At 37.0% G+C, this 24,862-nt stretch overlaps 1 protein-coding gene across 2 annotated transcripts; it reads left to right on the forward strand.

Annotated features, from left to right (window-relative positions):
• Positions 1–602: 602 nt before the first annotated feature.
• Positions 603–24,794, forward strand: LOC115980124. Of its 2 annotated transcripts, XM_031102406.1 has the most exons (15): positions 603–944; positions 1,923–1,996; positions 11,948–12,025; positions 15,863–15,938; positions 16,474–16,538; positions 16,966–17,067; positions 21,794–21,883; positions 21,975–22,049; positions 22,167–22,199; positions 22,330–22,410; positions 22,712–22,774; positions 22,942–23,004; positions 23,462–23,530; positions 24,089–24,127; positions 24,210–24,794. In XM_031102406.1, the coding sequence occupies exons 1-15, from the start codon at positions 902–904 to the stop codon at positions 24,417–24,419; spliced, it is 1,161 nt and encodes a 386-aa protein (XP_030958266.1). In that variant the 5' UTR covers positions 603–901; the 3' UTR covers positions 24,420–24,794. The 2 variants fall into 2 exon arrangements, with proteins under 2 accessions (XP_030958266.1, XP_030958267.1); XM_031102407.1 differs by lacking the exon at positions 23,462–23,530.
• The last annotated feature ends 68 nt before the right edge of the window (positions 24,795–24,862 follow it).

The raw sequence follows: 24,862 nt of genomic DNA on the forward strand, positions 1-24,862 counted from the left end.
AACAACATTTTTTTTATAAAACTATATAATTTTTGAATTTTCCTATTTTTGGTAGCCACCATTAAATGAGTTGAAAAACTATTTTTTGATTTCTATTCTTTAGCTGCACGTGAGATATAAAATGTTTACCTTATTTTAGTATTGTGTGAAATAGAGTTGTTATCCATAAAATCTCAATAGAAAACAACTCTATTTTACGCCAAACTAAATAAGAGAAGTTAAAAGATAGTTTTCCTTTGACTAATTTTTTATGATACTAAAAAATACAGAAAAATGCAAAAAACTATTTTTACATAAGATTTTTCATTGGATAAACTACATATTTGGTTCTTACTTTTTACACTAAATCTCAATTTGGTCCCTAGTCCTTCAAATGTGTCAATTTGATTCTTGACATTTTAATTTTTAGTACTGTCTTGCATTGGTAAGTTTCCACTTTCATGTCTTAAGAAAAAAAAAAAGAAAACAATAACTTGTGCAAGGGGAAATTAAAAAATAAAAAGAAAAAGAAAAAAAGGGTATTTAACAGAAGAGGGGCATTTATGTAATTTTAGAGAAAAAGGAGAGAAGGTATATTCGCGTATACACACACAATATACGCACACGAGTCACGACGCAACCTGCAGGGTCGGAAGAGTGAACAGCGACTGCTCTATCCCGCTGCACTTCTCTCACTCTACACACCCAGATTGAGAGATATACAAACACACGCACAGAGAGAGAGAGAGAGAGAGAGCTCTTTTCTTGTCACTTCAACTTCTACTCACGCTTACGCTTTGCTTCTTCTAAATTTCGGAGAGAGAGAGAGAAAGAGGAGGATTCATTATTTAATGCCGTACCGTTGTCGCACATATTAGTCTCTACTACTTCACCGACTCTCTCCCGCACTACCAAATCGGCTATGGCTCTCCCGATTGGGAAGGTGGTCGTTCTTCTTGGTGCAGGTCAGTCTCTGTTTTCTCTCTTTTTCTCCGATTCTCCCCCCTTTTAAAAAAAAAAAAAAATTCTAATTCAGTTATCGTAATTTGAAGGATTTAGGGTTTTTGATAAACTATTACCTATTGGTTGGTTTTTAATTTTGAGTGTATGTTTTTTGTGACTGGATTGGAAAAAAAAGAAGAAGTGTGTTACTATGGTGGTGTTGCTTCGGTCTGATCATGGAGTTACTGTTCACTACAATTACCTGCTGTTGTTGCTGTTGTGTGTTTTTATTTTTTTATTTTTATATATATATACCAAAAGTGGGAGCTGGTGAAGTCTGTTGTGTGTTGCCAATTCAATAATGATTGAATTGGGATTTTATTATTGCCTGATAAAATTCAAGGCACCTATTGTGTTTGTTTGGCTTCTAGGTAGCTCAACTTCTTGTTGTCGAATAAGTGATCTGGGTGTCTGAACAAAAACCGATTGGGGTTTTGACCTGATAATAAAGAGCAATTCTCATGGAAGGGACGCCATAGGTTGCAAATCTTTTTTATTTATCCAAAAAAAAAGAGAGGCGGAGACACCCACATTCAAATTCACCCTCCCTCAACTATTGAGTGTCTGTTTGGCTTAAGCTTATAAGTTCAACTTTTAGCTTTTATGTACAACTTTTTAAAATCTCGCCTTTTCAAAGTACAAGTATGCACATTATCCACAAAAAGTTTTTCAACAAAAAGCTAGATAAGCTGTTCCCAAAGGAATAGAGAAAAATCAAAATGAAGAAAATGAAACAACAAAACTGTTGCTCTAAAAAGTGCCAGAATTTCTGAACTTATGAAGTGTTATTTTGGATGTGATACTATGTTTTCTTTAATGGTAGCCAAACTGGGTTATATTTTCTTTATTGAAATATGTAATAGTTAATTTACTTTTATATTAGCTTGTTTGAAACGAAAGAAACTCCTTGTTAACCAACTACTTTACCTCATGTCTTTTAGGTATTGTTGGTTCAGTACTTGCAAAAGAAGGGCGTATGTCAACTGTATCTGATTTCGTCTCTGGTGCTTTTAAGGTACTTCTGTGATGTATAACCATGCAAGTTCTTGTTTTTGTTTTATATATCTTAAAATTGCTGTGAGATTTCTCACTTCTCATTTACTTGCTTGATGTCCTCTTTATCCTAATCAATTACTTCCCAAAAAAAAAAAAAAAAAACTGCTTATTGAGATCTGTACCTCAATTACAACAACAAATAACTGTTAGCCTTAAATTTTTTAGAGTCAGTTATGGATTTGCAATAGATTAGTTAGGGTCATCTACATGCTTTTTTTCCCCGTCACGTAGTCATACTCTTTGGTACTTATTTAATTTAACATACATATTTTTCGTTCCCTTAACTTAATTCATCTCACTTTTTCACACGTGGTGCATTAATTGCTTTTATACAAACATGAACAAATCATCTCGAGTGACTCTTTCTTATCTTTTCATCAATAGGGGCACCTATCCTTAAGCGAATTTCTTCATTTTTAATTCTATATTTCCATGTATTTCCACTTATCAATCTTAACATTATCATTTCAGCTACACTCATTTTATGAATATGTTTATTCTTAATAACTCAATATTTAGTGCCATTGAACATAGCTGGTTTTATCACCCTCCTCTGTTCAAACAAGAGGTCTATCACCCTCCTCAGTAACACCCATTGGATTCCAAAATTTCTAAAAAGTGGGATCCATAAAGCATAGGCTACCTCACAATGAATCAACAAATGATCTACTGTTTCTCCACCACATTGGCACATGTAACCATCCAATCAAGGTAAATCCACGATTGATAAGATTATCACAAGGATTTTTCCCCATGTCATTGTCCATGCAAAAAACAACTCTTTGGAGCCTTAACTTGCCATACCCTCTTCCACGGGAAAGGGTTAGCTCAAGCACCTAGAAGAGCCTTATAATAAGATTAGACAGTATAGGCTTCACCCACTTTCAATTTCCAAAGCATCCTATCATAACACCCTCTCCTCAGGATATTGGAGTAAATAAGAACTATAAAAAGAGCCTAGGGAGTATTATTGCTGATTCCCAATCATGAAAACTTCTGTGAAATCTCACATTCCAGAGCTAGCCTACCCACCTACCAGGCAATCCAGGACTGAATGGAATAGGGAAATTTGGTCAAGCAAGTAGGCATACAAGTCAGAAACAGCTCAAGAGCTTGCCCTCCATGCCAATGATCATGCCAAGCCTTAAACAAGTGCCATCCTCCAACTCAAAGTACACAAATTTCTGCAACGTGTCCCAGCCTGCCCTTATACTCTGTCACAAGCTGCACCCAAAGTTCAACCACCCCATTCCTCTCCATATTTTGTAGCAATCACCTGTTGCCATAATTGTGTAACCTCATTAATAGTGATTGGGTTAGGTTCTCAATTCAAATCTTAAAATTATTACTTGAGTTGTGGGTGGAATAATAGAAGTAGGAAATGTTGCAAGAGTCAAATCCTTGGGTGGACTTGTTCTCAGTATCTCATCCTTTATGTTGGCAATGAGCTCTAGCTCAACCGGCACCTCCCCCTTTATAATTTATTGGCAAGCTCTATATCTCAATTCAAGATCAATTTGGGTGCATGCATGGTAGTCAAAGGCAAGTTGGGCACTTGCCTAGGCTCTTGGGTGATCCGAGGCGCCACTAAGGAACTTCTAAGGCTCTAGGGGGAGGCACCTTTGGTGAGGTTCTTGCCTTAAGAGCCTGGGGAAGCAAGGTGAGCGCCTTAAAGCCATGATCAATGTGCTAAGGTGAGATTCAGTTTTTTCTATTCTCTACCTCTCACCTTTCGAGCGACTACCCCTCTTCTCTCTTTAATTCTTCACTTTTCTCTCAGGCAGGTCTCTTTCATCCCTTTCTTTCTATCCCTCCCCTTACTCTCTCTCACCTCTTGAGCATCTCTATTTCTTCTATTTCTCCCCCCAACCTTCTCCTTTCTTTGAATCACCTCTTTATTATTTCCTCGTCACTTAGATTTTTTTTTTCAATCATATAGCTTTTTAGGCTTTAGTTGATAGTTCTCTCTCTCTCTCTCTCTATTTATTTATCTATTTTAATAGAAGCTTATTGTAAAACCTATCGGTAGATTAATTATTTATAGAAGCTTGTTGTAGAACTTATTATTGGATTTGCAAAAACTTCTTGTGAAACCTACTGTTAAAAAAAAAAAAAAATTATAAAAGTTTGTTGTAAAACCTGTTGTTATATTAATTAATTTACAGAAGCTTGTTGTAATACCTGTTGTTAGAATAATTAATAGAGCCTAAATTGTGTTAAGCTTATGTTTAAATCAATTAACCCAATTTCTTCATGCAACAGATGTCAATACACTTGATTATAATATTTCAATACATTATAGACATATGATTAAGTTCTATATGTATAAAAACTATATTTAAAATTTGGTGCCTAGCTTCAATTGGGCTAGCGCCTTTTTGTTACCTCTTGAGTCTTGCCTCGGACTATACAAGGCCTTGGCATGTTAAAGTTGCCTTTTTCCTTTGACTACCTTGGGTGTGTGTTTGGCTTACCAATAATAATAATAAAAATTGATCCTTTATGTTAAATGTTTTGTCCTTCAATTCTTTAGAGTCTCACCATGAAGGAACGATTTTCCTAAGAGGAAATTGATTCTTTCATTCTTAGGCTTAACTCTTTCAAGTAAGACCATCAAAAGAGGCTTGGAATCCTTTGGGAGTTATATGGCTATACCATAACATGACAAATTGAGGAATTTGCTTGTGTGTTTGTGGTGGGTTTAAGTTTAAGAAGATTTGTGGCATTTGGGGTTTAGAACCTTTTCTAGAAGGATTAGGGTTTAAGATAGAAGAATGGACTTACGGTTGAAAAGAGAAGGAAAAATAAGTAGGAAATAAAATCCTTTTCTGATATGTGAATAGTAATTTTGAACAGTAATGCAATGCGAACAGTATCTGGGAAAAGAAAAGAAGAAGAGAAGAAGAAAGACGAGAAAGAGAGGAGAAAAGAGCCATAGGCCAATGTGCCTCACTACTGAAAGCGCTCAATTTTATTAATCAACTCTCTATCTCCTTTGAATTCACTGAGAACAATTTATATAAAGAGTGATTCCCACTAGTACTTGGACATCTATTTGAATTAAACGAAAGTCCATACATAAAGACCCATAAACTAAATAAGACTTATTAATTAATAAAATAAAACCCATGGCCTATAACTATGGCCCATACCCAACAATTATAAAATTACTAAAATACCTTTTTTTTTTTGATAGATAACGAAAAATTTTATTAAAAAAGTAGCCAACCCGAGTACATTGGGGATGTACTGTGGGGGCAAAAATCAAGAAACAAAATTACAATGTTCAAATAAAACTGGAATGGAAGAACAAGTAAAATGCGATAAAGCCACACTCCAAGCAAGGAGAGTGTGACAGAAAAAAGATTTAATCTCTAGCAAGGACCGTTCACATCCCTCAAAACATCTAGCATTCCTTTCACTCCAAATGCACCACATCAAACAATGCGGCACTAGTCTCCAAAGGCCTATATTGCGGTGACGCCCAAACTTACCTTGCCAAGATTCAAACACCTCAATTACGTTATGTGGCATAACCCAGTGAATTCCAAACAAACAAAACACCAAAGACCACAACTCAAAAGCTATGGGGCAATGAAGAAGAAGATGATCCACTGACTCCCCACACCTCTTACACATATAACACCAATCAAGAACAATAATATGCCTTTTGCGAAGGTTATCTGTTGTAAGGATTTTACCTAAGGAAGCAGACCATGAGAAAAAAGCTACCCTTGTAGGAACCTTCGATTGCCACACCATTCTCCAAGGGAAAGAAGTAAGAGTAGGAGGGCAGAAAGAAAGATAGAATCCTCTAACCTCAAAACCTCTACTCCTAGTTGTTTTCCAACAAACTTTGTCAGGGCCAACCCCCCTCACAGTCGAAGAGTAGACAATGCCCATAAACCGATCAAAAGATTCTTGCTCCCAATCTTGAGGTGGATGACGAGATCCAACATCCCAATGAATCCTCCCACCAGACCAACCCATCACCTCTGCCACCGAAGCATCTCTTGCCCTACTAAGACAGTAAAGTTCTGGAAAAGCCTCTTTGAGGGTACAATCCCCACACCACACATGTTTCCAAAACTTCACTCTAGTACCATCCCCCACCTCATACCGTAGGAGTTTAGAAAAGATCAACCAGCCACTTCTAATATACCTCCAAAGGCTAACACCATATGCACTTGTCACCTTTTTCGTGCACCAACCACCCCAAACATTCCCATATTTCGCCTCTATAACCTTCCTCCATAAAGCATCTGTCTCTATACCATACGTCCATAACCACTTGCCTAACAAGGCAGAGTTAAAACTTCTCAAACGTCTTATACCTAGCCCCCCAACCTGCACAGGCCTACAAACCTCAGCCCATTTCACCAGGTTTAATTTAGAATCACCACTAATACCACTCCAAAGAAAATCTCTTTGTAATTTCTCAATGCGATTAGCCACCTTCCTTGGAATAGGAAGAATGGAAAGAAAATAAGTAGGTAAGGAGGAAAGAGTACTTTTAATAAGAGTTACCTTACCCCCTTTAGATAGATAAAGCCTCTTCCAACCTGCTAGTCTCCGCTCCATCTTCTCTAAAATAGGATTCCATACTGAGAGCTCCTTGAATTTTGCACCTAAAGGAAGGCCTAGATATTTAAAAGGAAGGGAAGAATGCGCACACCCTAATAATCCCACTAGATCATCTAGATTGTGCACATCTCCAACTGGAATCATCTCTGATTTCCCCAAATTAATTCTTAAACCTGAAACCTCCTCAAATCTAGTCAATATCTCCCTTAAAATAACTAACTGATTAGGGACAGCATCACAGAAAATAAGGGTGTCATCTGCGAATAAGAGGTGAGTCACCATCATCGAAATACCAGCCGTATTACCTACATAAAATCCCGACAACTGTCCGGTATTTGCAGCCACATCCAACATACAGTTCAAAGCCTCCATGACAACATCAAATAGCAATGGGGATAAAGGATCCCCTTGCCGAATCCCCCTAGAGCTGCCAAAGAAATCTGAAGGACTACCATTAATCAGAATGGAAAATTTAACTGTAGAAATGCAATACATTATCCATTTTCTCCACTTCTCTGAAAACCCACAACGTTGGAGCATATTCATCAGAAAACCCCAATTCACATGGTCATACGCCTTCTCCACGTCCAACTTACACAACACCCCTGGAATCCCTGTCTTCAGTCTACTATCAAATACATTCAGCAGCAATTAGGACGGAATCCAAAATTTTTCGACCTTTCACAAAGGCATTCTGCGAATCTGAAATAAGCCCATGTGCAACCCTTCGAAACCGATTAGCCAACACCTTTGAAATAATCTTGTAAATCCCACCAACTTAACTAATTGGCCGGAAATCCTTAACCTCCATAGCATCAACCTTTTTAGGAATAAGTGCAAGAAATGAGGCATTAAGACTCTTTTCAAACACAGCTTGAGTATGGAAATTTTGGAACACATGCATAATCTCTTTCTTCAAAACACTCCAGCAAGACTGGAAAAAAGCCATGGAAAAACCATTCGGACTAGGAGCCTTATCACCATTGAACCCATTAATCACTCCAAACACCTCATCCTCATCAAAAGGCCTATCTAACCAAATAGCATCTTCCTCCGAGATTCTAGAGAATTCCACATCATCTAGGACAGGTCTATGGGTCACATTTTCAGAATAAAGCTGCCTATAAAAACGAGAGATACACTCTGCTATGGCCTCCGGATCTGAAGACAATTCTCCATCTACCATAAGCCTATCGATGGAGTTAAATCTCCTGTGAGAATTGGCTACACGATGAAAGAACTTAGTATTCCTGTCACCTTCTCTAATACAAAGAACTCTAGATTTCTGTCTCCAACAAATTTCTTCCAAAAGAGAAGCTTTCTCTAACTCCCCTCGGATCCTTTCCAACTCCAACTTTTCCTCTTCTGTTAGACCACGACTATCCTCAATAGTCTCTAGAACACTAAGATCCTTCCACAATTGTTTCCTCCGTTCTTCTACATTACCAAAAACCTCTACATTTCATTTTTTCAAATCATGTTTTAGAAGCTTTAGTTTGTTAGCCAACACAAAACTCGGAGCCCCATGCAAATGATAAGATTCCCACCAAGATCGCACCCTTTCCACAAAACCCTCATCCTTAAGCCACATATTTTCAAATCGAAACGGCCTCCTGCCCCTATGAAAGGATCCACCTTCCAAGACAATCGGAAAATGATCTGATAAGAGCCTCGACATTCTTTGCTGGCAAACAGTAGGGAACTTATCCACCCAATCTGGAGAGAATAAGAATCTGTCCAGCCTAGCCTTCGATGCAACTTCACGAGAATTAGACCAAGTAAAAGTTCCCCCTTCCAACGGGATATCAATCAGACCTTGCTCTGAAATAAACTCAGAAAACTCACGCATAGCAGCAGTAGACGTAGTAGCACCAGCACGTTCGGAAGGGAATCTTACCACGTTAAAATCACCTCCCACACACCATGGCACATTCCACCAACTGCTCAACCTAGATAATTCCTCCCATAAAAACCTTCTGTCACCCGCTAGATTAGGACCATAAACTCCAGTAAATGCCCATACAAACTAATCTACCACACTTTTAAACTTACAAGAAACTGAAAAACGTCCCACTGCTTCCTCCACTTTGTCCACAACTCGTGTGTCCCACATCAGTAGCACCCCTCCAGAAGCTCCACAAGAACCTAAATATGACCAATCAACATGTTGGCCACCCCACAAACTTCGAATCACAATTCTGGTTATCAATTCCATTTTAGTTTCTTGAAGACATACAATATCTGGCCTCCAACTCCTAATCAAATTTCTGACCTGGAGCCTTTTATCCTGCTCATTCAACCCTCTAACATTCCAAGAAATAATCTTCACATTCATTGATACAACACCACAGCCCACTCACTACTAATACTCCTTCTCTTAGCTGACCCATACTCAACGTTCAAAGAAGTCATTAAGTTTTTCAATTCTCGATGACCCTTTTGTCCCGATTTAACCACCTTCTTCTGACTATCTACCTCATGCCGTTTTTTATCCTTTTTCCTGGCCTCTAAGGCTAACAACAGACCCGTAATTTGCTCCTCAAAGCCTTCCAATGAAGTCCCCACAGATTTCCTAAACGCCTTAATCCGATTGGTTACCCACTGTGATAATTGTTTGCTATCAACTTTCTCCTCACACCCACACTCCTTCACTGTATTGTGTTCATCCTCCAAAGGAATTTCAGTGGCCAAAGGTACCACAACTAGAGGCTCCCATCTCTCTCCCAAGTCATTGACCTTACATCAACTTCCCGCAGCTCATCCTCTGACCTAGTAACAACAGACAAAGAATCTAACACACCATCACACTCATCTGCCCAACTAACAATTTGGCCCTCAGTGGCAATAGAGTTATTACCTGGTACAACTTCTCCTTCAATGATTGAGCACTCCGACCCGCTATCTAGAGACCCACTATCTGGAGACCGATAAAGCGACAGTGGAATCACTATCTGCCTACCATCACGCAATTCCAGCATCCAATCTTTAGAATTACCCCATGACTTATCCAAATCTCCAACCAACTCCCTAATCGTAGGACGAGAATTATGGGTCCCCTCCTCGGAGAAGACTTTTGGAGAATCAATTTCAACAATTTCCGAAGCAACCTTTCCTTCACACCCCACTTGTGACTCAACCGGAGAAGACCGGGACTCCACCGCTGTCAAAACCGGCAAAACAGGAAGCTGGGCCTGGCTGATCGACATCTCTTGAGCATCACCGTCGCTATTGTTGAGTTCCGCTGGCACCGATATGGACATCTCTGCTACCGTTGTAGACATTTCAGTTGCCGTTGACCCAAAAACAGAGCTCTCATGTTCCGTAAGAGACTTTCCAGGTATGTCTGGCTTTGGGGCTGAAGGACACAATATATTTTCAGCCTCAATCACTTTCGGGCTTGAAAGATTTTGGCTGAAACCAGGCTCAGAGCATTCACCAATTTCAAACACTAACGGGCTAGTCTCACATGGGCCCAAAGAGTCCTTAGTCTCACCAACTAAGGTGTTTTGGGCTTCCAAATCCTTTAGGCCCAAACTTACGTACTCAGGAGGTGGAGCTTTAATTCCCCGTGCTACCCATTTAAAGCTACGAAATCCTCCCCTGGCACAATCCCATGAAACACGCCTTCTTCCATTCTCCTTCAATTCCACAACCAATCCTTCCCCTGTCCAGCGTGAGTTCCTGATTTCTCGCCCCTTCCCAGCATTAATGTCATTTGAATTCAAATTAAATCTTAAAGGAAATCTGCTTTTATTCATTGCCAGAATTTTCTCCTCTAATTTCTTCCCCACATTAATGCTCCGAAACCTCCCTTTCGCAGCACCCATGACTGTCGGCCAAGCTTTACCGACCTGAAAATCATCTTCCACCACCTGATCACGTGGTTTGCCAACCGGATATTCTATTGCTAACGACTTAGTATGATCGAATCTCGGAGTTTCCGCTATCTTCTCCACTATTTGAGGCTTCTCATGATCACTGGTAACAGGGTGCTGTATCTGCTTCATATCCCTCGCCGGCGCATGACCTTTCACTGCTTCTACAAAAGACCGAGAGGATTGAATCTCTGAATTTCGTTTATGTGGCTGAGCTATAACTTTCGAACCACCCGAAGCATATTGTGTGGGTGCCAACATCCTTCTTAATTCAAGCCCAAAAGCCCTCCAACCTTGTTGAGCTTTGCCTGCAGGGATAATGATAGCTCTCCTTTGCCCGCCTACTTTGAGTTCTGTCACTGCTAGGAATTGACCATAGATGTTGGAACCACATTGCAACGTGTAAGCAGTATTACCTTCCCTGAGTGTAAAAAACTGCTTGGGATTGACTCTGATCACAGAGGGTTCAATATTATTCATAAGCCATTGTGCCGCATTCTTGCTCATGAAAACGGATTGCATGAAATATTTACCCCTTTCAAAAATCCTTAGAGAGAAAAAATTTCCCCCTTCCTCGACCACCAACTGAAAAAGCTTTGATTCAATAAAAAAACTACGGGAACCACCCATACTAATCAGAGAAAGGAAAGAAGAGAACAAAATTTTTCTGGCTAATTTGAGGTAGCCGGGCCTCCACTAAACATCTAAACCAAACCAAGCTGCCACTATTTCATTCTGCCACCAAAATTACTAAAATACCTGTCCATTGTAGTTAATTAGGTTTTTATATTTGATTTGGTTATTCTAGAGTCAAAATTACTAAAATACCTTTGACTCTAGAATAACCAAATCAAATATAAAAACCTAATTAACTACAATGGACACTTATTCTTGGGCTTTGCCTTAGCCTTAGGCTTCCAAAGAGATATTCTTCTCTAACCATGCTATGGTTTCACACACATGAATTAAATGATTATGAGTCTTTATACTCAAAAAGGACCAAAACCAATTGACTAACTTAACCAAGCAGCTGCTTGCATTATTCTTCCGAATCAGGGTTTTTACTTCCAGGACCAGTAATGATACCTCAAACATGCTGCAAACGAAAAAAAGAAAGAAAGGGAACTTGATAACATGTGTTTGGTGGACATTGTTGTGATTTATTCATTTATTGTTGAGCCTCATAGGATCCCACAGTTTTTGGATGTGATTTAGATCTTGTAGCCATGATTCTTACAGGTATTAGGGTACTCCAGAGTCTTGGCTTGTGTTTACCACAGGGATAGAATGCGCTGATTGTCAGTCTGGCTTTTCAATGTCTTTTTCTTCTTTCAAATAATATGCTCTCTTTATCACTCTTCCTTTTTCTTTATGGATGTAAATTGTGTTAAATTATTAATATTTTTTAATGTGTTTTTCAGGTTTTCTAATAATTTCTGTTTTTAATGCAGATTGTTTTGAGGCAAATAAAACAAGATGATTCTTCCTCATCAGTTAAAAAACCACACAATGACTCTCTAATGGCTCAGGTTTGCCCTTGATCTTCTATTACTTCAGTGAAGTTGGCTGGTTAATTGAAGTAGAGTGGTGTCTTCAACAGGCAAAAAAGAATTGTCCCACTTAATAGGCTTTTTTTTTTTTTTTTTTTGGGGGGGGGGGGTGGGTTAGGGAAGAGTCAAACTCATGGCAAAGCCACTCCTTAGGACCATGATGATAGCAGCCACTCCTTTTATTTATTTTATCAGTACTCTCCTATTATGTTTTATAAGTCCTAATTGCATCATCCTCCAAATGAGCAAGCGATATCTGCCTTACAGTTGAAATAAAATCTGCCTAATTGCACCATTCTTATATATTATTGAGATATTGGGGTTTTTGATGCGCTAGGTATGACCTTTTTTTGGGTTTTTGATGCAATATTATAAGTAAAGTCTTTTCCACCCTGCCAAGCATCTTGCCATCCTTTTCAATATAGAGTTTGAGATTTTCTTTGATTTGGAAGTAGAGCCCAATGGAAGACTCAGATATTTCATAGTTTGCACCCAAGAATTTGTACCATCTCCTCCATATTTTGCACATTACCAATTGGAACCGTTTTCAAATTCCCCAAATTGACTTTCAAACTTGAAATGGCTTCAAACCTGGTAAGGACATATCTTTTTTTGATACGTAATGTAACTTCATTGAATAAAGAAAACAATACAGGAAACCAAAGCACACAGGCAGTGTACTAAGGAAACAGACAAAAAACAGTTAGGACATATCTCAAATGCATTATTGTATTAGAATTAGTTCCACAAATTATCAATGTGTCATCTATAAAAAGTAGGTAAGAAATCTTCAATGAATTGTTCTCTGAACCATTTACTGTGTAACCCCCCTTCACTACCATCTTGCTAAATGCCTCCATAAAAATAACAAAAAGCATTGAGGAAATAGGGTCTCCTTGGCACAACTCTCAGTGACTGTCAATGAAATTACTAGGACTACCATCTAAGAAGCATGGACATTGCAAGATGCTTGGCGTGTCTGCGTAAGCACTTGTCTTGGCTCAGTAGCATTGCTGGTCTATTAGGTACAGTGATGATGTCAACTTGCTTGATTGGCTTCTATTTAGCTGACTTCTCAAGCTCTCTCGAATTCACTTTTTTTTTTTTTTTAAAACCTTTATTTCCTTAATTATAAATGCTCTCTATTCTCTAGTCTCTCTCTTTTAGTTGCCCAGTACCCAACTACACGATAAGTCAACACTTTTTTCCCTTCTTTTTTTGAATGTCTTAAGTGTTTTTTCTCCCTTGAAGATTAACACTGTTACTTCAACACTTAATTTGTAGTTTAATAGTTTAGTTACATTTTTTTTTTTTTTTTGGGTATCAATGTATTTTGCAATATATTATTGACTTGTTTTTAAATTAATTTCATATACGTTTACAAAGATTTTGATGCATGTTACATATTTTTTTAAAACCTAAAATAAACATAAAATAGGTTTTTAAAAATATGTTTATTAATTATTTAATTGTCATGTCCTTGTTGCATTGTGTCCTAAATTTTTTAGAATTGTTGTGTTGGCATGTCCCATGTTGTGTTTGTTTGTGTTGGTGCAAAGAAATTCAATTCCTCTATTTTTTACTAAAACCACACCTTCTCAGCATGTGTATGGGGAAATCCCAATTAACATGCTCATTGTTAATGTCATGGAGGCTTTGAGTCAATGATGGATAAAGCAGTGGGAGGTGGATTTTAATTGGGTTTTGCAGTTGGACACAGAATAATTTGTTGATGATTTCACCTGTGGATGGCACCTTGAATTTTTGTGATGCTGAGCCCAATCAAATTTGCATTTTAGGTTTGTTTTTACGTGGTTTTAAGCTGTATCTGGTTTGAAGGTGAATTAGGAAATTTGGAGTTTGCACTTGTTGGGGAATGTGCGGAATCTGGGGTATTTTGGTGACATTGCCAATGAAATACCTCAACCTTCCTCTGGATGCTAAATTCCAGACAAAAACCATTTGGAACACTATCTTAGAGAAAATGCAAAGAAGATTGCCGGAATGGAAGCGCCTTTATCTATCTTACGGAGGTAGGATTACCTTGATTAAATGCACACTCATTAATTTACCCATATATTTCTTCTCCCTTTTCCCCATCCCTACGGATCACAGATGTGTCCCACTGCATTAAAAATATACAGAGAGATTTCTTATGGAGAGGGTTAGGCGAGGGGTCCAAATTCCACCTTGTTAATTGGAATAAAATCTGTGAACTTTTCAAAGCAAGGGGTTGGCCATCAGGAATTTGAGATTGTTTAATCAGGCTCTGTTGGGGAAGTGGTTGTGGTGTTTTGGCATGAATAGAGTCTCTGTGGAGGAGTTTATAGAGAAGTATTGTACTATGTAGGGTGGCTGGTGCACTATGGATGCTGATGGGCCTTATGGAGTCGACCTTTAGAACTACATTAGGAGTGGTTTTTTCACATTTCATTTGATTTGGTGTGCATAGTGATGCCACGATTAAATTTTGGCATGGCATTTGGTGTGACACACTTCCTTTGAAGGAGGCTTTCCTGGAATTGGTTTTGTATCACTCCAGAGGACAGGGAGGCTTCTGTAGCAGATCATATGTAGCTCCATAGTGATGTTTTGCACTGCATTTGGAATTTCACCAGACAAGTAAATGATTGGGAGCTAGAGCCCTTATCAGTTTTTGTGGACTTAATTTGTGCTATTGCAGTGCTGGGTAACGGAGAAGATAAGCTCTGTTTAACGGAGAAGATAAGCTCTGTTGGATGCCTTCTGCACAAAGGAGGTTTGAGGTTAAGTTCTATTCAAGAGTTTTAGTTCCTAAGGACGATTTGACCTTCCCTTGGAGAAGTCTAAGGAACCAACCCGAGTTTCTTTCTTTGTGGGAACTGTGGTGTTGGGGAAAATTTTAAAAATAGACAATTTGCAAAAGAGTATTATTGTGGTTAATTGGTGTTTGTATGTGCAAAAGAGACTGCGAGACAATTGATCATCTACTCCTCCATTGCCCTATTGCCAGAAAATTGAGGACTAGTGTTTAGTGTCTTTGGGGTTCACTTGGTGATGCTGAAAGGAGTCATAGATATGTTGGCTTGTTAGCAAGACTGCTTTGGTTGACATCTAAACTTATAAATTTGGAAGGCATTCCCTCGTTGTCTAATGTGGTGCATTTGGAGAGGAAGGAATACTAGAAGCTTTGAAGGGAACGAAAGGACAGTTTTACATTAAATTGTTTTTTGTTATATCATTGTTTGAATTGCAACGGTGACAAGATTATTTTCCTTTTCCCATTTATTGAACGTGATTGATCACTGTAATTTTCTAGTTTAATTGCACTTCCTTTCCGGTGTACACTTCCTGTGTATATGGGTTTCACACCCCTGTTTTCAATAAAATTTCTCCAAATCTGATTTGCATAAGACCCTTGGTATTCCAGATTTCGGTCAATTGTGTAAACATCCATTAGTAATTAGAACTAATTTTAAAATCTACTTTCCTTTAATGCATTTTGAGAACCTGATAGAATTTGTTTGGCTCCATTCTCAACCTATTAGCTAGGACCTTAGCGATGATTCTTATAGTGCCCACTGCCCACTAACAAACAAATAGGGTGTAAGTCCTTCACATCCAAAGGTCAGTTTTTGTTTATTTATTTATTTTTAATGAGAGTGATAAAAGTTGCATTAAGACGCTTTTCAAACAGCCAGGTTTTGTTAAGCTCAAGATGTTGGTTTTTAGTCAATTCTGCTTATCATTCTTAACTAACTAGAATACCTTGTACTTCTTCAAGACTTATTTAGAAATTGAAAAAGTAATTCATGATCATATATTTGACTTCTCCAGGTTAACAGCCTACGGCAAGAGTTGCAGTCATTGGCATCAAATGGGCCCATTACAATTGTGACCACGAGTGGAAGAGGTTAGAGAGTTATATGCGTTCTCCCACATACTAGTGGAGATTTTTGTTTTTGAGAAACCACTAATGGAGATTTTGTTATTTATAATGTTGATTGACTCTTATGTTCCAGCTAAACTTTATCAAGGGTTATCAAGGAAATTCATGCTGGACATTTATATCATTTCCTACCTCATTAAATGAAACATAAATATTGGCACAGATGAATGAGCATCAATATAGTGTCTTTGCTCGATAACCTTGGCTGGAATTAAAAATTTATTTGAGGTTTTAACTAAGAATATCATCCTTTGATTTTGAATTATATGTAAAATTTTTTTAACTAACATTAACATTCTCCTTTGATCTTATGCTTGTTTCCATGTTTTCTGTATGGCATTATTATATTATAGTTTAACCTAGTGAATAGTGACATTAGTGACACTTGCTTGACAAGAACAGCTTCCTTCTTACTCATCATTATTGATGGTGTCTTGAAATATGCTGCATCTTTAGCTCTGTAGTAGCTCCTGAGAAGACTTGTTTTCTTTATGTACAGGTACTACCAGATATGGTGTTATTATCGTTGTGGTCGTTTTAGGATATGGCTATGTTTGGTGGAAGGTAATATTTTTATTACTTGTTTAAGTATTGTAATAACGGATATCTGATACTACAAGCTATCATTATATGCCCATATAAAAGAAAATTCTTGATATGTCCTACTTTTTTAAGCCAAGAGCCTTGTAGCCATGAGAACCAAGGTTTGAATCCACCCTCCCCCATATTGTAACTATCAAATTATCAACCAAAAAAAAAAAAAATCCTAAATTTTTAAAGATTTTTGCATTAAAACGTGTTTAGTGTTGTACCCATATTCTGTCTTTGTCCATTCCTATTTCCTAGTATATGATGTAATCATGCCTTCCCCCTTCTCCATCCTCCTTGTTCTTATACAAAAAATTTGATGTACTTTACTTTGTATCTTTAGTACCACGTCTTCCTTTTAGTTACTGATGAACATTTGAGTGCATCTGTTGTATGATTGCAGGGCTGGAAACTCCCTGATTTGATGTTTGCGTCAAAGCGTGGTTTAAATGATGCTTGCAATAGTATAGCTAAACAGCTTGAGAGTGTATATTCATCAATCTCAGTAAGTTTTGTACTTCTGATCCTTTTGTTTGGCCTTTATAATAACATCTAAACTTGTTCAATCAACATTATGAGTGTGAAAGAATAACCAAATTATATTATCTCAACAATAAAAATACATCAATTTTTCTAGTTTTACACTCGTTTGTTTTGAAGTAAAATATTTTACATGTAACACATTTTCAATGAAGACAATTTCAAGTATTTGGCGTGACACAAATTCTTAAAAATGAAAGCACAAACCAGCCTCTGCAAACCCAGCCACCAGAGTCAACCACAAATCTAACCACCACAATCACCACCAAGTTAGCACAAATCTGACCAAATCCCCTCTACCAACCATCCAAAAATTCAAATCAGAATGCCTAAAAAAAGAAAAAAAAACCCATGAACCCAAAACCCATATCAGAAACCCAGCCACCCATGAACCTAGATTGGCGTTGTATCACAATGGGCGGTAGAGGTGTTTGCGTCGATCAACCTCACAAGCCGCTGGTTTGACCCATCAAAGACCCAGTCCCATTATTTGATCCAAACCAAATTTGAACCTGGTCACAATAAACCTGCAACAAATGTTCCCTCATCCACCGAAACCCAGAGCTAAACTTCACCAAAGCAATCACTTGTATCCCAAACCCACTGACCCACTTTCTTTCTTGCCTGAAATTTGAGTCGCCACTTCTTGGCTCATTGACCCACTTTCTTTCTCTTCTGAAATCCGGTGATGATGGTTGGTACTTGGTACTGTTGACGCTGATGATGGTGGGTGGTGTCGATATGTGGCGTTGATGGGTGGTCTCTTGTGTGGCTGAGCGAGATGGGTGGTTTGTAGCAGATGGGTGAGAGAGCAGGCTGATAGAAATATGTAAAATGTTTTACCCTTTGTTCGAGCATAAAACATTTTACCTGTTTTTGCTTGAGTTTTACAGTTGACCAACTTTTTACAACAAAAAAAACATGCTAAAATGTGAACATTTTACATTGAAACAAATGAAGCATTAGATAATAATGCGATACTCTATACTACTTTTGTGAATTTTATTTTATTTTAATGAAAGCTGCTGTTCATAATACCATGAAAAACTTGAGATTGTTCTCTATTATGACTTTGCTTGTGATTGTTCTTTATTATTCCATGCTGGTCAACCTCGTTGGCAGTTCTCTTTTACCACCAATGCCATCAAATAGGTTTGTATCTTAGCTTTGAATGACAAAATGAAGTATTATATTTCAATACCACAGTGAAATTGAACAATAAAATAGATAGTAAAAATAAAAGAACAAAATTTGTTTTAAGTTACATGGCAAAAGAACATGTAATACCAAGTTTTATCGAAACCGAGAAGTATGATAGATTATTAAAAATTTAAAATAAATAATGAAACTTAACTTATTATAAATTTCTGAAGAAATTTGGTAATTGAATAATATTTAAATTACTTGAAAATACTGAAATAGAGTTAATATTTTCACATACTTATAGTGTGTGGTGAAAGCATGTTGCACGACAATATAACATTTAAGTTGATTCATAAGTGCAAGCATAATGTTTAAGACTGAACTTTTTTATTAAAAAGAAATTTATGGTCGCTGATTCAAATAATTTTAAGTAAATATTACTTATATAAAAATAATTTTAAATAAATATTGAAACTTCAGTTAAATTTTTAGGAACTTTTGTTAATAGAGGAATAGCAACCAAGCGTTACTGCCTTAGTTTCAAATTTTTGGTGTCAGCAAATGATTTTCAAAAAAGGTTGGCCCAATGTATTCTTTTTGTCCATTCTATTCTATCCAAAGTCATACTCTTTGGTTTCTTAATTGACATGTTCTTTTTAACTACTAATAAAATTATTTTTGGTTTTCCTCTTTCTTTTTATGTTCCCTTAATGTCACTCTTTCTCGTTGGTGCATTAATCGATCTCCTCTGAATAAGACCAAACCATCTCAAGTGACTCTCCCTCATCTTTCATCGGGTTACCCTTATCTTTAAACAAATTTCCCCATTTCGAATCCTATCTTTCCATGTATTTCCACTTATCCATCTTAACGTTTTCAATTCAGCTACGCACATTTTATTTAGACTCACCTCTAGCCAGTAAAACTTATGAGCAACTGACCTCATCCGCCATAACCAGTTGTTGGGTAATCTAGGGGCATTCACCCCTGATGGCAATTTATACTCATTCCCAGGTGCAGTTGGTCTTATAAATTTCTTTTTAACTTAATATTGTTTTTAAATTTCTTGGCAATAGATTTTTGTTTAGAGCAATCTATGTTAATAATTATACATATAAAGCACCACATGATGAAAGCATGTAGTTTACACTTAAAACTTTTAAGTGTATCAAATAAAGGGGCAACAAATTTTCTTTCCTATCAAATAAAAAAAAAAGGGGCAACAAACTGTCCACGTGGAATTAGGAGGAAAAAGGCATAAAGAAAAAAAGAGAACATCTATTGGTTGCAACTACCAAGTGTAGGTCACAACTTTTATTGTATAGTATGTCATTTAGTAGATTGTACTATAGTCTTGTCATTGTAATTCTAACTTATTATACAGGGTCTCAAAATAATATATATTTTTTGATAACTAAGTTTGCCCCAATGGGAGGGGTAAGGGGAGATTCAAACTCGTGACCTTTGCTTCAATAAGCATGGTTTTAGTTGATTGTGCTACGCTTGGGATTAGGGTCTCACAATAATTATGGGGAGTGAATTTGCTATGGCACGGTATCCTAAATTCTTCACCAGGTTGTTAGTGATTCAATTTCTGTAAATTATATAAATTATATTTAAAAAAATTTGCATTATGCTGTTCAGACCACTTATTTTCTTTTTTTTGATAAGTAATGAAAATTTTATTGAAAATGAAAAATACTATCTTAAAATTACAAGAAGATCAAATGGAAGATCTAAAAGAATTTTGGAACCTTAAAAAGAAAGAGCAATGAGTAAAACCTCATTCCTGAAACCAATCAAAAAGAGTATAATTAGCCAGGATTTCAATTGATCCAAAGGTCTGTGAACATCCTTAAATGTACAAGTATTCCGTTCATTTCACACAATCCACGTCAAGCATGCGAGCTCGCGGTTCCATACATTCGAGGAATGCCTCCAAAACCATTTTTGCCAAACAAATAATAGAGTTGTAACGGTCCCCAGCATCACCTAATGAATCCCAAACATCCTATAAACACTTTGCTCCACAAAGCACAAGCAATATTACAATGAAGTAAAAGACGGTTCACCATTTCCCACTATGATGACACATACAACAACTTACTAGTGACACCCCTCTTGATGTGGTTGTCAATAGTAAGAATCTTACCCAATGCTGCTGTCACAAAAGAACAATACTCTCTTTGGCACTTTAACACACGAAATACCCTTCCATGGGAAAGAATGGGCAATGATTCCACAAATAGCCTTATAGTAAGACCATACATCAAAATTGTGACTCCCATTCAATTACCCGTCACCTCCCTCCCCCCCGTGCACATGAGAATGGATATGATCAAGGAAAGAAAATACACCCTCCATCTCCCAATAATGAAAATCTCTGTGAAACTTCAAATTCCAACTCCTAACCGCCCCATCCAATTGAGAGTCCAACACATTAGAAACTAAAGCTTCCATTCAAACAAATCAAGGTATACATTCTTTGGAGGAAGGTTTCCATTCTAACAATCATGCCAAAATCTTATGCTATTATTTTTATCATGTCAATAAATTTCCTTTAAAAATATAAGGTATCATTTTGAGGAAAGTCAATTGAAAAGGATAAAACTAAAAGGATGTACAATGATAGATGTATTTATCTAAAAGAAAAGGATATGTCAGGATAGATTCAAAACATGAAACTGTAATGAGAGATTGGAAAAAGCAAGTGATTGCTTTTAAATAGTTAAATATATATGTTAAATGGGTTAGATAGAATATATTTGTGAGATAAAGAGGGTAAAATTTGAAAGGTATGTGTCAATATTCAAAGTGAGATAGAAAGGGTAAAATTGGAAAAACATTATTATGGTGATGAAGAACAAAAATTGTAGGGGATAACAAGCACCTGTATTTTTTACAATTTGGTGTTTGAATTTGGATAATGTCACATGGTAAAAAACACATGTCATCCACCTTTTCCTCTTATGATACTTGTTACAGAAGACTATCAAATAAAAAAAAAATGGTCATACCAAGTGCACAAAGTTCCCACTTTTTGCAGGATTTGGAAGAGGTTATGGTAGGCAGCTTTACCCTCAATTTGTTTTGGAGAGGTTGATTCCCTGACTCAAACCTATGAGCTGTTGCTTTTGGTGGAAGACACTTGTCATTACACCAAGGCTTGACCTCTGCCAAATGATTATCAAATGGATATTTTTATTTTATAAGTTTCTCTGCAAGAAAATTTATTTTGTTTTTTGGGGCTTGGAATTGTTTGTGCACTTGGTTCAAACACATCTTAAAACGCTACTTAAGCTAAACTATATTGCAAAACCAAGTGTAACCTGTCAAAAGGATTAAGTGTATTAATGGTGAACTTGATATGCTGGTGGAGATGCTTATCATTGTCATCTAAGTAGCGCATAACTTTCTTAAACATTCTAATAACTGCTATTCTATACTTTGCAATTTACTTGTATTTGGAATATCTTTTTTATTTTATCTAATATGAGAAATAGAGTCATGTCTGCTTTCTTACATAGTGGTGATTTTATTTTTCCTAGGCCACCAAGAGGGGGCTATCTTCAAGAATGGACGTCATGGATTCAACCTTGGATGAGTGTGCAGAAATTACTTCTGAAACACAACAAGAGGTGGGTCCAAATCAGACATTAGCTAGTAGTTTAGGTAGTCCTATGTTTTCTGTTTCAACTTTATTTACACAGCATTTATTAAGCTGTTTAGGTTTCTGAACTACGAAAAAGAACGGATTTCGTTGGTGTGGATGTTATAAATATCCATGATGCAGTACAGACTCTGGTGAGTCCTCTTCAAGATTTTATTTTATTTTTTCAGGTTTTGTAGCTCAATCATGTTTGTAAGTGTTCTCCTGGATGTGATATTTAAGTCTAATATTTTTTTTTTTTGATGCCTCAGGAAACGAAGATTAGTAGAATAGAAGGGAAACAGGTAGCTATTATGCGGCCAACATTATTTAGATTCCCTTTAAAAATAATGTGTTAACTTTTCAATATGGTGTTATTTTCTGCCCACGAATATGTTTTGTGCTGATGGTCATTGCTTCTGATTATCTGCTTAGGATCTTACAAATGAAGGAGTAAGGAGGTTGTGTCATTATGCCCGGAACCTGGAAAATAGCAGAACCGCAGAAAGTGCTCAGGCATGAACTGAACCCCTTCCATATGATATTTACAGATCTGTTTTCACATGTCTGTTGCTTCAGTGATTATATGTCAAGACTTCTGTTGCTTATTTGTACTATCTCATATTACACTAAGTCAACTATGTCCTCCACTTATCAAAAAAAAAAACTATGTCCTTCACTTAATAGTCAGTATCTGAATTTTATTATTGCTAACCAAAATATCTTTACTCATCTGGTTTTGGCACATCTCAATATCAGATTTTCTTTTCAGTTTGTGTTTCTGCCTCATATTAATTGTGATCTCTAAAATCTGTAGGCATTGCCTTCCAGTTCCTCCAAGCTAGCTCTTGAACAGCCGCCTACTACTCCCTCTTCAATGGTATGATATATACATTGGTTTGATTATGCATTCTCTGTAAGTATATTCATCTGTATATTATACACACACGAACGCATAAAGCTTGGGTATTTATCTCGTTAATTTCTTATAGATTGTATAGTTCTTCTCTCCCATATGAACTATTTTTTTTTATATAAATTATGTAGGTGGCACCATCCAGTTCCTACAGGCCAGCTCTTGAACTACCACCGATTTTGCCCTCATCAAGGGTAAAAATTTGTCCACTCACTCGATTAGATAACATTTAAAATTAAGTCATCAGAGCTTATTGTTTAATACTTATCTCTGACACACATCCACAACCACTTGTATATGTATATGGGAGTGTTAACCTCCTTTAGCGTTTCTGGATGTAAGAAACCCCAACTTTCTTGGGCACATCTGGGAAGGTCTCCTTTTTGGTTTTTCATTTTGATTTAGCTGTTTTATAATCTGCCTTTGCTTGAGTTTGGAAATGAAAATGGTTGATTGATGACCTTTTAATCTTTTCCTCTGTTCTGGACATAACAGTAATGATGAAGAAAATCATCTCAACAGATAGAAAAGTATTAAAATGATGTCAAATACATTGTTCACTTGTCTTGCCCTTGATTCTGTTCCACCCTTAATGTGCTTATGTTCTTGAAATGATGTCCTAACTTTATTCTACTTCTTGTGCTTGAGCAGAGTGCATCTTTGCCCCCTGTTTTATCTGCTGAACCTCTGCCTTCCTCAGGTTCCAATGGATCTCACCAGGTTCCAAAACTTTTCTACTCCTTTGGGTTGAGTAAAGGCTGAAAGAGTGGCCTTTCAGTTTCTGGTTTACACCGCATATCTCCATTCTTATGGGCAATGATGGCGAAGATTCTTATCAAATTAGAATTTTGGCCATCATTGTTAAGTTTCTTTTGTCCATAGGACACCTTCACCCCCATAAGTCTGGTGGTGGCTAAGATTTGGGGGTTCATGTCCCTTAAGTGTGTGAGTAAATTTGCCAAGACGAATATGTATATTTGGTTTTGAAAGCTTAAAAAAGTACTACTAAAAAGGTCTGGATTTGATCATTAGCAAGGTGGATTTTTTTAATATGTTGAAGATGTATACATGTATATAATTTTTGAACCCATTTATAGTTTTTCCTTCCCCTTATGGCTCTTGTTTCCTATCATTGATGTGAAATTCCCCAGTGTTCCTCAAAGAATGACTTTGGAACTTGTGCCCCTCCTTTAGAGCAACTTGAACATCATAAAGAGAATTATTCCTTTTTCATGACTTTCAGTTTCTGTTCCTCTTTCCTGATGTGTTCCTTTGCAGGTTAAACGACCACTGCAGAATGCTATCTCTGGTCTCCAGGTTAACCTGCACTTCTACTTTTGGATTTGCATTCTTTTTTCTTGTGCATCCACTCTCTTGAATGTTTTCAATCTGTTTTCAGGACATTAGTGGAATTTCAGAAGTGGTAGAGGCCTCAAGAAATCATGAGGTTTCTAATGGGAATCAAGCTTTAGAAGACACCAATGGTGGGGCTTCAAGTTATGGTCGGTTCGGGCTGAGGTTTCCTAGCATTAGTACTTCATTTCTATCAAGAACGCGTAGTGCGACAAATGCAGTGTTACAACAAACACGTTCAAGTAGTCAACAATAATGAGGATCTATTGTGTTGATCCCAATTAGAACATCTATATAAAGATTTACCATTGGACTCTGCTTGTGGAAAAGATTTCAGGGGTTACTTGTGGCTGGCCTGAGACCCCCATTAAATATAGGTTGTGCCCATGCCAAATTGATGGAAACAGGACTGGGTACTGAATTTTGTAGAGCTGTTTACATTATAACGTTTAAATAGGGTTATTCTTGACGTGTAACTAAAATTATACAGTTCCCTTTTTGGTCTAAAGAACGGTGGCTACTGGAGAGAGAGGGTCTGGCAAACAAAGAGAGGCTTCCAAAAATAAGCAATTTCTTTTCTGTTTATGTAACTTCGACCCTATGATAAAGATAATTGTTCGTCTCAGCTTGATGTGAATATGTATGCAAATTGTTAACTATGTGGACGGCTTAAGTCACGTCAAAATGATGATATATTTT

The sequence above is a fragment of the Quercus lobata genome, chromosome 3 (genome assembly GCF_001633185.2).
Source record: "Quercus lobata isolate SW786 chromosome 3, ValleyOak3.0 Primary Assembly, whole genome shotgun sequence".
NCBI lineage: Eukaryota > Viridiplantae > Streptophyta > Magnoliopsida > Fagales > Fagaceae > Quercus > Quercus lobata.

What these genes read in the sequence shown, in the direction of transcription:
- LOC115980124 (XM_031102406.1), top strand. Translation starts at nt 902, where the DNA reads ATGGCTCTCCCGATTGGGAAGGTGGTCGTTCTTCTTGGTGCAG. An exon ending in ATGATGCAGTACAGACTCTG is followed by an intron (nt 22,050 to 22,166) that starts GTGAGTCCTCTT and finishes TTGATGCCTCAG; the next exon opens with GAAACGAAGATTAGTAGAAT. An exon ending in CTACTACTCCCTCTTCAATG is followed by an intron (nt 22,775 to 22,941) that starts GTATGATATATA and finishes TAAATTATGTAG; the next exon opens with GTGGCACCATCCAGTTCCTA.